Source organism: Stegodyphus dumicola, chromosome 6, assembly GCF_044657685.1.
Source record: "Stegodyphus dumicola isolate Sdum_Otavi_A_Nest chromosome 6, ASM4465768v1".
Classification (NCBI taxonomy): domain Eukaryota; kingdom Metazoa; phylum Arthropoda; class Arachnida; order Araneae; family Eresidae; genus Stegodyphus; species Stegodyphus dumicola.
In genome coordinates this window covers 143495539-143509043 of record NC_140773.1, presented here as the reverse complement: position 1 = coordinate 143509043, position 13505 = coordinate 143495539, and the positions used below count along the sequence as shown (strand labels likewise).

General features: G+C 32.1%; 1 protein-coding gene across 3 annotated transcripts in view; it reads right to left on the bottom strand.

Moving 5' to 3' along the window:
- Nucleotides 1–13505, bottom strand: part of LOC118183844 (uncharacterized) — a 50644-nt gene that overhangs the window by 664 nt on the left and 36475 nt on the right. For all 3 annotated transcript variants that reach the window (XM_035353458.2, XM_085818937.1, XM_035353451.2), the window contains one exon: nucleotides 10387–10677. In XM_035353458.2, coding sequence (XP_035209349.1) covers nucleotides 10387–10677 — 291 coding nt within the window. The remainder of the gene's footprint in view (nucleotides 1–10386; nucleotides 10678–13505) is intronic.

The following is a 13505-nucleotide window of genomic DNA, read 5'->3' as shown; positions in this document are numbered from 1 at the left end:
AAGAAAATGCAGATGCTACAAAGAAAATTTGGTGACACGCTCTTAAAAATCTAATTTAATGAAACTCGTATAAATTCCATTCTTTCTCCTAAATTTGTTGGTACAATTTCTATTGTCTTGTCTATTTTAATTCAATATAGAGATTTATAGCATTTTATGAAGATGCAATTAACATTCAATGGATGAATCTGAATATTTCATTTCATTTTAAACCTTCAAAACTAGTCTTGCAAATTTACAAATATTCACTGAGTTTTTTTTTTTTTTTGCCTTACCACCTCCATTAAAGGTATTTCTAAGTTTCCCTTTAAGTATATTCATATTATTTTAATTTTCATCATGGTAAAAACATGTTGATGAATGAAAGCTTTTCTTTTCTACTTCAATTTTCATAAGTATAAAACTTAAAGGAAGTTACAGAAACAAATGAAATTATTAAAAAATTTCATTTGAAAATTTGTTTACTTCAGAATCGTGTTAACGAGCATAAACGTAACTAGTACATTATAAAAAGACTAAGTTGAATTTATCAGTTTGAAGTATTTTTGAAATCATGTTGGGAAAACCTTGCAATTTTTCATGTTTCAAGGTTGGTAGCTATGCTGACAAAGGAGGGATACATTTTAGTAAATTGTAATTGAAAGTTTTCATAGATTAAACCTGAAAAATGTTGCCATTTTTACATACACCAATAACAATATGTTGGGTATTGCTTAACAAATTTAAAAAATGATTAAAATTATAGTAAATATTACTCTTAAAAGGCAGTCTTTAAATTATAGATCACTGTACATCAAGGTGCATGAAATATTCTATAATATCTGAATAGTCTGTACTATCTCATATTGATTTTCTCTTGGAGAATAAAAAAAACACAATGTCATTTTTTCATGTTTCTGCTCTTCAAATGATAGCAATAAAGTATAAAATATGTTACAATTGATTTGTTTATCAGTTGATGTACTGTGAAGTTTCACAAGATGTGCCATGAAATTTTGGGATTTAAGCATACATTAACTTTTTTTTTTCTTTTTTTTCTTATTTCTTGTTGCACTTGTGTAATGGTACTTCCTTTAAAGAAAATAATCAAGTTTGTACAAAGAAATAGACTGGTTAATTTAAAGTAGTGCTTCTTAATCTTTTTTAATTCGTGACTTCTTTTCGCCATCAAGATTTTTTTCATGACCCAGAATATACAAGTATAAATACTTCCCATAAATAATTTATTTTTTTGATGAAGCAGTCTTAGGATTTGTTTCATGCATTAATTAATGAAAGAAAATTGTGTTTTAATTAGATGGGTGTGCTTTTTGTTTGCTGCATTACAAATTAAATGTTGGTGCAGTGTTTGACATGTTGGTGCAGTCAATAGCTCTATAAAATCTCATTAATATCAATCAAAAGTGGTTTTTGAATCCAAGATAACTTTTTGAAATCAAAATTCATTATGAAATATTTGCAAAATTGTGTTTCTGGGTTTTTATGTGATCTGCAATAATTTTCGTAATTAAACTTTTGCAATTATATAATTATTGATAGTTGAAAGCATTTTTAGTGAATAATTTTCCACCCTCTTCTTCCAAATGTTAACCTCTTTAACAAAACCTTCAATTTTGTCATCTGAAGTTAATATATTTAAATTATTTGAAGTTAATATATTTTTTCTTTGAACGGACAATCTAAGATGGTTTAGTTTTAAAAAAATATATGACAAAATAGGTCAGATTTCATAAGCAAAGTCATTTTAAAAAACAGTTGGATGATCAGATTTTTGATTAGTTAAAAATATAAGAATTTTATTTTTTAATGGTAATAATCTTCTTCAGCACCCACTTCTTGATATCCATATTGTCCTTCATTGGCTCGACAGCCCAGGGTGGGCCCTGGTCATCTCCAGAAGTCTTCTCCAGGCATCACTGCTTATGGCAACTGTTCTTCATGTTTTGACGTTTAAAATGTTTCATACAATCGATCCATCTCAATTAGGGGGAGGGGTCTACGCTGAGGTCTGGTTCCATGGGCTGTGCCAGAAAGATTTTCTTAAACACCGATCTTCATGCATTCTGGCCAGATGACCAGCCCATTTAAGTATGTGTAGTTTGAAGAATTTTATTGCATCAGGTTAATAGATTTTGTGATACTTGGCAGGGACATGGACCCTGCCAAGTATGCAGTGCAATATCCTTCTCTCATAAATCCCCAAAGCTTCCTCATCACGTAAATTCAGCACCTAAGCTTCCGACGCATAGGTCAGAACAGATCATCCTGCAAAGAAGTAATTTAGTTCTTAACTTGAAGCTGGATTTTAAATAGCTCTTGAGGCCATGAAAACATCCATTTGCAACAGAGATTCCTTTAAGTATTTCAGAAGTTATCTCATTTTTACAATTCATCTCCACTTTCAGATATGAAAAACTGTAGACTTTATCAAATCTATTGCTACTAATTTGACTAAATGGTAAGTCAGATTTCAAACAAGGAATATATTTAGTTTTATTTTCATTAAAATTCCAATGCCATGAATGCCTGTTTATTTCCTTTTTTTTCCATTGCCATGAATGCCTATTTATTTCCTTTTTTCCATTGCCACAAATGCCTAAAGTACAGTATTAAACAGGAAGCATGCCATTGCATCTCTGTGTCTCAGTCCATTCTTGACCTCAAGTTGTTCTGTGAAGTCGCCTTGTAAATGAATATGTATCTTGGTTTCCTTAAGAGGCAAAGCCGCCAATGCAATAAGTTTTACTGGAATATTTAATTAATGGATGGCCTGAAAGAGTAATTCCCTATTAATGCAATCATATGGAATTCTAAAATTGATAAAAAGATTGTGTGTTTTGATTTCAAATTCTCAGCATTTTTCAAATATCTGCCTTAGGTTGAAAATTTGCTCAGTAGTCAGTCTCCCCCCACCCTCTTCAAAGAATAATTGGAAGTATTTTATAGAATATGAACAGAAGACCTACGAGTAATTCCTCTATAATTACTGCAATCAAGCACATTTCCTTTTTTGTGTATCAAACAGATGGTACTAAGTTTGTATTTCGTTGAGAATGTCTCATGATCATTCAATATGACTGAGTTATGTCTGGTGTCAATTAAGACATGTTCAATCTGATTGAAAGTGTCACCATCTGGAGACCAAGTCATTTTGTGAATATCATACTTATTTGTGATGGTTTAGAAAATAAGTACTTACCACCACCATAACATGTTCCTTAGCAAAAAATATTAGTCTCTGCCCGTTATCATTTGAGTTATGAAGTAGGCTATGGCCACAATAGTAGGTGTGAACCTATTTTCCTTCTGTGTCTTAGCATTTGCATCTATCAGCATAGTTTTGATATCATGTTTAGGAGTGGCAGAATACAATGCATGAACTTTTTCGTAGAAAGTATCCTTGTTTTCATCCTTATCGTCAGCTTATTCATGTCTATTATTTAAACTATAATTAAAGTATCTACCTGTCAATCTAATCCTGCATAACCTGGGAGACTTGGTCTCTCAATAATATGACTAATCCTTTTATGGTCAATGAAATCCATGCCAAGCACATGCTTCCCATAATCACAGTGTAGTGTTCTTCGCTTTGATCTTGTTAAATGCAATGTCAAGGAACCTAGTGAACTGGAACAGAAACGTAAACTCAGGAAGGGTTAATTACCCTTTATTTGCTCAAAATAAAGATTTTACAGTTGGCCCCTTCCTCGGGACGTACAGAAAAGCCTCCACTTGGACTTAAACACAAAATGTGAGAAATAAGAACTAATTAATGTCTAACTAAAGAGATTTAGCCAAAGCTAACATTTCTAAACTAGTTAGCTGTAATATTGAATTAGCCAGTGAAGCTATTAAAAGGCATGTAATATGGCTGAGTGTAGTAACAGTTTAGAGAGACGTAGCCAAAGGCAAACACACACTATTCAGGAATCCTAACTCTCTCTTTCAGTCATTGGAACTTTTGACTTAAATACTTTCTAATTCTCATTTGCATTTAACGTGATTCTAAAATCTCATTCTGGTAAGGAATTGTAAAGAGATAGGAAGTGTCATAAACTTAACATAGTGTTATAAAATTAAAATATACCTTACAACAGCTATAACATATAGTGTAATTTCTGCCATCCTGAATTCCTAGTCCAGTCCATCTCGTTTCCTGAAGTGCCATGAAGTCAATTTTATAATCATCCATTAATTACGTTAAAAGAAAAAGGTCCCTTGCTTCTGTAAAGCAAACACAAATTTCAAATTCTAAACCTCAGGTCTCTAAATTCTCTTCCAAGTCGCCTCCACAATGATAGTCCAGAAAATTCTTCTTTTAATTCCATAATTGTAGGATTTTTCTGGAGTGTAGCCTCAGGCCCAATGCCCAACATGTAAGACCAGTCCCCTGATATAATTCCCAGCAGCAGAGTATCCAGCTATACATCTGGACAGTGGGTAACTATTTTAGTCTCCTTTTATGGCACACATAGACTACATTGGGACTAGTCTTTCACACCTGGTCACCACATGGATGCTACATTTCTTCTGCATGTAATAATAAATTCTGACAACATCATGAATCATACTGTCCAATTCTTATGCTAATTTTTATGCAGCAAGTGCTCCTAATGGATAAAAGTTTAAAAGTTATATTATTCTAACCAGAAGCTTTAACAAATGGTTTAAAAACAATATTTTCATCTGTCATCACTTTTGCATAATCTGATACTCCAGTGTAGTTTTTCTATTATGAAGGCTTCAGCTTTTAAAAAATTTTCAGCTTTACTATGTATGTTTTCCCATTTGTTAAGTTCTTCTAGAGCAATAAAATAGCAGTTTTTCATTGATGATTTTCTTATAAATGCATCTGAAATATACTAATAATTGACCTATTTTTTGAAATATTCCTTGTTTCATCAATTTGAATTGTACATTTGTGAGTTGTGAGTTTTCCATATGTTGAGTAAAAAGTCATTCAGATTGGTTGTTACTGATTTCAGAAAGTTTATTAGCAAAACTGTTATTTGGTAATGGAATTTTTTGCAATTTTTTTCATATCTTCATCATCTTTTGCATCTTTTTTCTTTTTTTTCTTCCCTCTTAAATATCCCATTCTAATTACTAGATCCTGCTTGATGAGACTTTGTAATGTTGCTGTTTGCATTATTATCTTTCAGATTAAAGTTCTACCATTTATTCATTCAGACTAAAGTTCTACCATTATATGTTTATCAAAAAATATAAATAAAATAAATTTCATAATTAATTATTAAAATAAACACCAACTTTAGTCAACCAACAGTAATATATGATGTATTGTTCTTGCGATGCATGCACTTGTGAGGAAACAAAATCAACTTTCTAACTAAAAATGTGTTAACTACATTAGTTACAGTAGTGCATTTTGGTCCTGAAATAGTTTTTGTGCTGAAATCGTAAACCAACACTGCTGTTATCGTGCACTTAATTGTGTTTTTCAGTATGCAAATATGATATACAGCTCAACTTGATCAATATTATGATTTTATAATTGCATTGTAAAAAAATGTATTGTATTCAAGAAAGTAAAGGGTTTGAATTTTCATGACATAAACATTTTACCTTGCGACCACTTTTGGGGTCGGGACCCAGAGTTTAAGAAACAATGATTTAAAGTTGGACGAAACAACTACCATAACTTGGTGCTTGATTTTGAGGATTGGACACAGATCCCTCTTTTTTAGAACCCCCAAAATCTGCTAAAGAAGGTTTTTAAGCCCAAATGGGCTATTTACTCAGAAGGGCTATTAATTTCATTTTGGCATTTTTGTTGATTCACTTTTGAAATTGTTGAAAATAAAATGATCATGTGATCTCTGGCGATTGTGCATTTGCAATCGTCTGATATCTTTTGATATCTTTTTCCTAGTAGGCCTTGTGATAAATGTTTATGTAAACAAATATTTAGAATTCGGAATGTAACGGATATTTTTTGCTTACTAGGTTAGAATATTCTTTTCCTTAAATATATATATATATTCTGTGATATTGCTATTGAATTGAATTTTATGGTTTAAGCACAGAAAACATAATATTTAGTAAATAAAGGTAACACACAAAATGTTTTTTAAAAAAAACCCTTTGGGCGTAATATAAAATCTTAAAACTTTCAGATTTATTTTTATTTTTACTTATTTATTTATTTTTGTTTCTCCTTCATTTTAAACTATTAATTCTTGCAAAATTTGTAACACTCCTTTTGAGGTCTGATTTGACATAAAACAGCCAAATTAAGGTAGTATTACTACTTCATGTTTAAAGATATCGGTTTTGTATAATGAAACAGAAATAAATTTTCTGTGGCTGATATATGTGAAAAGAACAAATGATCAAGTCTCAGTTTTTCTTTTGATGCTAGTTCTGCTGAAATTATAAAGATGTATTAAATCGGTGTGAATTTTCTTGAAGCCTTCCACATGCACCAGTGCATCAACTTTAATTAATGATTTTAATTCCAATTCAATTTTTTCTGAAGCTTTTAAAAGCCAAATTTCATCAGTTTGATTCCTTTGATTTATGCTTTTCATGATAAATATCAAAATGATTTTCATTTTCTTTACCATAGCTATCTGTTTCAATGATATATTTTCAACCAATATTTTTGCACTTTGGAGGAAAGGGTATGCTTTGCCTGTTTCTTTAAAAATGCACTATTTTTTTTTTTATTTATTTATTTATTTTATTTTATTTTATTTTTTTTATTATTAAACCAGTGTCAAACTAAGATTGACTTTTAAATTTAAATCTGATATGGTGTAAAATTTTGTAAAAGAGCTTCCTTTACTATGATCAGTTTTTATTGCATTGTGTGAATCACACCATAAAGACCTGTTAATAAATATAAAATTTCTATACCGCTATCACAGTAAATTTGGTCTCAAGTATAAACTGAATAATTATTTTCAAAATTTCCTAAACAAAAGAAATAATCAGTAAAAGAATTGATGATAGATATACAAATCTGTAATAGTTCTTAGATCCAGTTAAACAGATTAGTCTGGTTTCTTGAAGTAGCCTTTCCAACAGCATTTTTAACATATTTATTGCATGTTAAAAAACTAATTAAAAAATGACTAACTGTGTTAAATTAGATAAAAATTGACAGAATACTTTCCTGTCCAATAAAATTGCAGCACTATAAAGGAAACAGTCCAAATAAAATTTGCAAAATAGATATATCATAAAAATGATTAGCAATATGGCACATATGCAAATAATGGGCGTCTGCAGCATCACCAAAATTCAGTGTAAAAGGAAAAAAAAGAAGATAAGTTTTCCTTCCAAGAATTTTGTTTTTTCCTGGTTTGCTTGGCTAAAAGTGTAGAGCTTGCCTCAAATAAGAGGACAAATACCGCAAAACTGCTGCCTGCATTAAGTGAAATTCAACCATTGTCTCGAGAATATGAAGCTGCTATGTCCAGGAGATATGAGCAGAAGGATATGAAAGTCACAACAACCTTGAAACACCAATATGCTAGAGGGCAGACATCTTATGCAAACAGCTCATATGTTTCATACAACCACATCATGCATCTTAGCACAGGCCTTAAAGTGATGAGACATCACTTTTATGGTCATCAAATGTTCCCACGGCAGCTGTTGCATAGCTTACCTTTGACAGTATAAGCATAGGATTTTGCAGCTACATTGCTACATTGAATGATTCACATGAATGAATGAACATCATGATGATCCTTCAGGCAAAATTTTAATGGATGAGAGTGCATATGGTACTATCATGAGGAGCATTTCTTGGAATCTTGCTGTTATGCATCATCATAGCAGCTAAGCATTGGTAGTTATGGTATGAGATGTGGTTGGATATGCACATCTGTGCTGTGAAGTTAGCATTACTTTACAGACATTTTAGGAGCACTCTAGAGTTACCTGCCAGTAAGACATTCAGTGACTGTAAGTCACACTCAACATTTAGCACTTCCTTAAAGCATAGCAGGCTACAGTTCCTTCTTGATTTGCTCATTCACTAGATCATTCCTATCGAACACTTCTTGTCTATCATGCTACAGATACTGGCATGACAAAAACCATGAGAGGTTACAGCAGATAAACTCTGCCAATAACTTTTAGCTACCTGGATCATAATATCAAAAATTATTGTTGCTTGTATATAATGGTTTCATCTTTGTATTGTGAGGAATTTGTAAAATAAAACTAGTTGTCCTATGATTTGGCCTTGTTGGTGTTACAGTTTATGGTAGCATTTTCTCTAGCATGTATGTTTGAAAAGTAGTCACTTTTGAGACTAATTTAACAAGATATTTTTCAAACACATGAGTGATCATAGACGCAAAGTTTCAGTTTTAAGCACAAATCATACTACAATGCTTTTGATTACATGGCAGCTTTTGGCAAAAAATATACAAATTTGACTTTTTATATCTAGGTCTCTTGGAAAGAAATGGGGGGGAAAATGTTTATCGTCATTGAATTAGTACGAACACACAAGGTAAGTTAGGGGATTAAAATTACCTTCAAAACCCATATATATTAGAGTTCGATGATCTGCTCCCGAACTGATTCAAATAACCATTTAACTTTACTAAGCAAATTTACTCCTCCAGAAAACGGAATTGTAGCTCTCTTAAAGTTCACAGACAGTTCTTTTTTGAAATATGCCTGGAATAGTGATCTGCTATCTTTCACAAATTGAGCCGTTTACTGAGCGAGCAAACGCTAAAGGAAGCTGGAAGTGTGTGAACTTCCCATTTTAGGGAAGAAAAGAATACTCATGCTCCCAGTGTTAAAAATTAAATTAATTTTTGTCACTTACCAGTTTTTTTGAAAAGTTTTTATTCTAGAATTTTTTTGTTAGGCTGTGTAGATTGGAGGTGTTAGGGAATCTGAAAACTACAGTTGAAAGAAATCAGTTCAGGGGGTTAGCATTTGATTCAGTTCTTCCAATCACTCTTCATTCAGTTCGTTTTGTTCTTCGCTCCAACCTTGCTAACTGGTCCTGATCCCACTGTTGGTTCGATTCTTTTCACTCTTTGCTCCATCCTTGCTAACCTTTCTATATTCTGGATCTTTCTCATCAAAGTTATTGCTAGTGAGTGGTGAGTCATGGAAAAAGAACCAATTCATTTTAGTGAGTGAGCAGTTCTGATCTGATCCCATAAATGAGCAGTTTGCCGTCTTTGATATATATAGTTTGCTAAACACAGCTATGAATGTAAACCTTAGAATGCAAATTTCTAAGATAATTTTTACATCAAAGAAGGATGCATGCATGTATTCAAATAGTAAATAATTATTTTTTAATTTAACGAAATTAAATTTTGTTTATGCCCTTTGAAATCAATGCTTAACATCTTTTCTTTTCACCAGATTAAAATAATTGAAGCCATTTAATTCTGATGATTTTTTTCAAAGGTAATTTTGTATATGGTACTAATTTTATATATTAGAGGTAATTGTTAACACAATTTCTAATAAGAATTTTCTTTGCGGAGAGCCCGTGTAAAAGCTAAAATTTTGTACGCTTCTACTAAAAGTGTTGTAGAGTCATTAGGATTTTTTTATGTGGGAAAAGTGAAAATAGGGCAATACCATCACCGAGACTCGAACCTGGAGCTCTCAAATACGTGCCGAGTGTACTAACCGTTACACCATGAAGGCATGCAGAAAGGTGGGAGAAAATATTACATTATTTTAAAGCAGGAGACTTGAAAAATGCACAGTGCCCTCGCCGAGAACCTGGACCTCTCAAATACACACCGAGTTTTCTACCATTACACCATAAGGGCATGCAGAAAGGAAGGAGAAAATACCTTATATACTCCTCAATTTAAAGGACGACTAGGGATTAAGAGACACAATCACCAAATTCTGCTGGTGAAAAATTATCCACCACCTTTTAGTTTGGGTGCCACTGTAGAGATATTAGGTTTTTTTTTTTTTTTTTTTTTGATGCAAAAGACATGAAAAATGAGCAATGTCTTCGCTGGTACTCAAACCTGGACCTTATGAATATGTGCTGAGTATCCTACCGTTACAACACAAAGGCATGCAGAAAGGAGGGAGAGAATACCTTATAGTGTTACTTGACCATAGTCTGAGACTATCATAGTCATAGACAACTATCATCATTTTACTGACTATCTGACATACTGACAACTGTCATCATAGACAACTATCAGAGTCTGAGAGTTTGTTTATCTTTCTTGATTCATTTCTTACACTGAGTTTAAGACCAATTATCTATGACATATTAGTCGTGTAGACTTTTCAATATACTCTGAATAAATCGCACATGTTCCATGGCGATAACATTATGAAAGGCAATTTTTTACCAGAAATTTCGCTACTGAATTTAAAATGTAATATTTAATGGAAAAAACTTACCGAACATCTTTGTTTGCTGATACGAGACTGGTAATGTAAAATTACGAAAGCTACTACTGCTAAGACTAAGAGCACACCAAAGCCTAAAGCTATTCCAACCATCAGACCTCTGTAACTTTGCTTTTGTTCCTTCTGTATTTGTACGATGACGTCATTGAATGAGTTTACAACTGATTCAAGACCTTGATAGAACCACCCAGAATCAAAATGTATTCTGCACTCTTTCAATATTTCCATAGCAGTTTGCTCAGAGAGAATTTTCCGTACAGCAGAACCCATGCTGAAATCTGACTATGAAAGAAAGATAAAAACAAATTAAAATGTAATGCGATATGAAGGTTAAAAATTAAAATTTTTAATATATTTATTTTTTCGCATCAGAAAATTTCGCGCATTTATTAAAATTGTTCGATCATGATGAAACTTGACTTGAGCTATGAGGAGACTAAGATGGATTACTACACTAACAAATCTTGAACCATAGCTTATTAATAAGATGCATAACCACATGTAGTAACAATACATGACAATACTGAGTTTGGTGTAAACTTCTAAAAATAACAAATATAATTCTGTAGAATTCACTGCCGAATGTATTATCGCTCAGTGATTTCATGCACGTTGCATGAGGCTGTTAACTGATGACCTAATCTGGGTTTAATTTTTAAAATTAAAAAAATCACAGGAAATGTTAACAAAAAAACATTTCAAAAAATAATAGATGAATAAGTTAAATTAATGACAAATTGTTAAATAAATTAAAATACCAAAAGTCATTCCATTTGGGTTTCAACTGGAATTAAAATTTCAATAAAATCCTTAGAAGTATTGGAACCAGATTTTATGGTTCTAATTGAACTTAAGCCCCTGCACCTAATATGTTCCAAACTGTGGAGGTCTGGCAGGACAGAACATCAGAGATGAACTTCTGCCCTGGATATTTCATAAGTGCACATTAATGTAGCCACTGAGGGAGGGGTTTCGAAAATGGACCAATGAGCTTCTATTGCTCTTGTGACACTAAATCTTCGTGCATGTGAACGTATGTTGTTTACGTTTTAATTTGCCGTTGTTTTGCAGCTATAAATGTATAGCGTAATAGTAGAAAATCTCGTAGTGCTTTCGTTTAATTAATCGCCGATATTTCACTTTCATGATTTTTATTACGCATTTATATTTGGATTGATGTTCACAGCATATTATCACTCTTTACATCGAGAAAATGACTCAAGCTAATTAGCCTCGAATATTATGCATTTACTAACACCTGTGGATTAAGAAAATTCAAGTGTATAGTTTTTTTTTATATATATATAATTGAGCTGAGAAGGACTGGAAGTGTTGCAATGAATCTAGTGTTTTCTTATTTCAGTGCTTGCATTCTTTTGATTTTTAAAGTGTAAGATTCAGAATACATGTTGTGTATAACCTGATTATATCCATTGTTAACATTAAAAGTTATATGTGAGTAAATTGAATATATTCGTTGTGAATAAGATAAATTCATTCTGTTTGATGAGTATTTCTTATGTAGACAGTACATTTAAGAGCAGTTATTAAATGGGAAATTAAACACTGTAAATGTATACATATTAGTTAAGTTCACATTGAATGAAATTCTGTATTGGCTATTATTATAGAACATCTTTTTCATATAGACTGCAATAAAAAGTGCAGACTTCTATTTACAAATTGGAGTAAATATTTTTCTCATATGCATAGTTTTATGCATGTAAAGATAGCATTTGGACTCAGATGTTATCATATATTTCTTTCTTCATCTCATTAAGTACACTTATGTCCATAAATTAAGGATAATGCAAAATCAGGCAAAGGAAGAGTTAGAAGCAAAACAAATTTGACTTATTTGTAAAGCTTATTTATTAAACAAAAGGTAAAGAGCAAAAAAAAAAAAAAAATTTTATATGTTTGATATTATTAAAAAAATTAGCAATTTTTTCTCCCTGAAGCAAATTACAAAAAAAAAAAAAAAAAAAAAAAAAAAAAAAACTATTTACAAAAAATCAATATTATATGGTTGGTATGATTGTTAAGACATTGTATGTCTCCCAGACGATGCAGTACAGTCCATACAACGCCTAAGCATGCTAAGTATCAAATTATAGATCTGATCTTGGGGGATATTACACCACTCAAAAAGCAATGCTCTCCGAAGTTTCGGTAGACATTTAGGAGGAGGTTGACGGGCTGCAACTCGTCGGCCAAGCATGTCCCACATGTGCTCTACTGGATTCAAGTCCGGTGAGAATGCTGGTCAGTCCATACGGGTGATATCCTCCGATTGAAGGCATTCGCTTACGATGTTTGCACGGTGAGGATGGGTGTTGTCATCCATAAACACAAATTATCACGGCCGCTGCCATATGCGGATTTCTGGCTGGTTTTGTTTACATTCTAATCGGTGTTGTCTAGATGTTAGCTACTCATCACTGAATGTTTATAAGTATCCCGTTCTAATTTTAACGCTTAACATACATGATTCTCTAATTAGTTTATAAAAAAATCACAAGAATTGCAAATAGCTGTTTCAAATTGAACAAAATCTAACTACATGAAAATATGTACTCGTATATGGTAATTATAAGACAAATATGTACATGGTAAAACCAAGAAGATCAGTGGAAAGTTCAATGGTATTTTAAGGAAATTGTGCGATAAGAACTCTTTTCTGAACCTGCGGACACTGATATTTGCTCTTAAATTCGGTGTAATTTTATTTAGCAATACATGTCGTAGTCTTATCCGTACGCCATATGGCGGCCACGATAAGTCGTGACGTCACGTTGTTGACATTTCCTTGGCTTCGTTCATGGACCTTATAAGAAATAGACTAACCCAAACGGGTTTTCTCCCTCGTCTGAGGCGCAGCCGGCTGTCACCTTCATACATCCGGAGGAGTAGGGACGACTTGCAGAAATTTAACATTGGTTGCCTATTGCAGCGTGTATAATTACCAAAAAAAAGCTAGTTGTAGCGCCTCATTTCACAAATTAGAATTTCTACATATTTTTATTTTTGAAATTGAGATTGATTTTTAAAAATTTAGCATATTTATCAAGCATAATTAACGTTCCAAATAATTATAAAGCTATTGCATG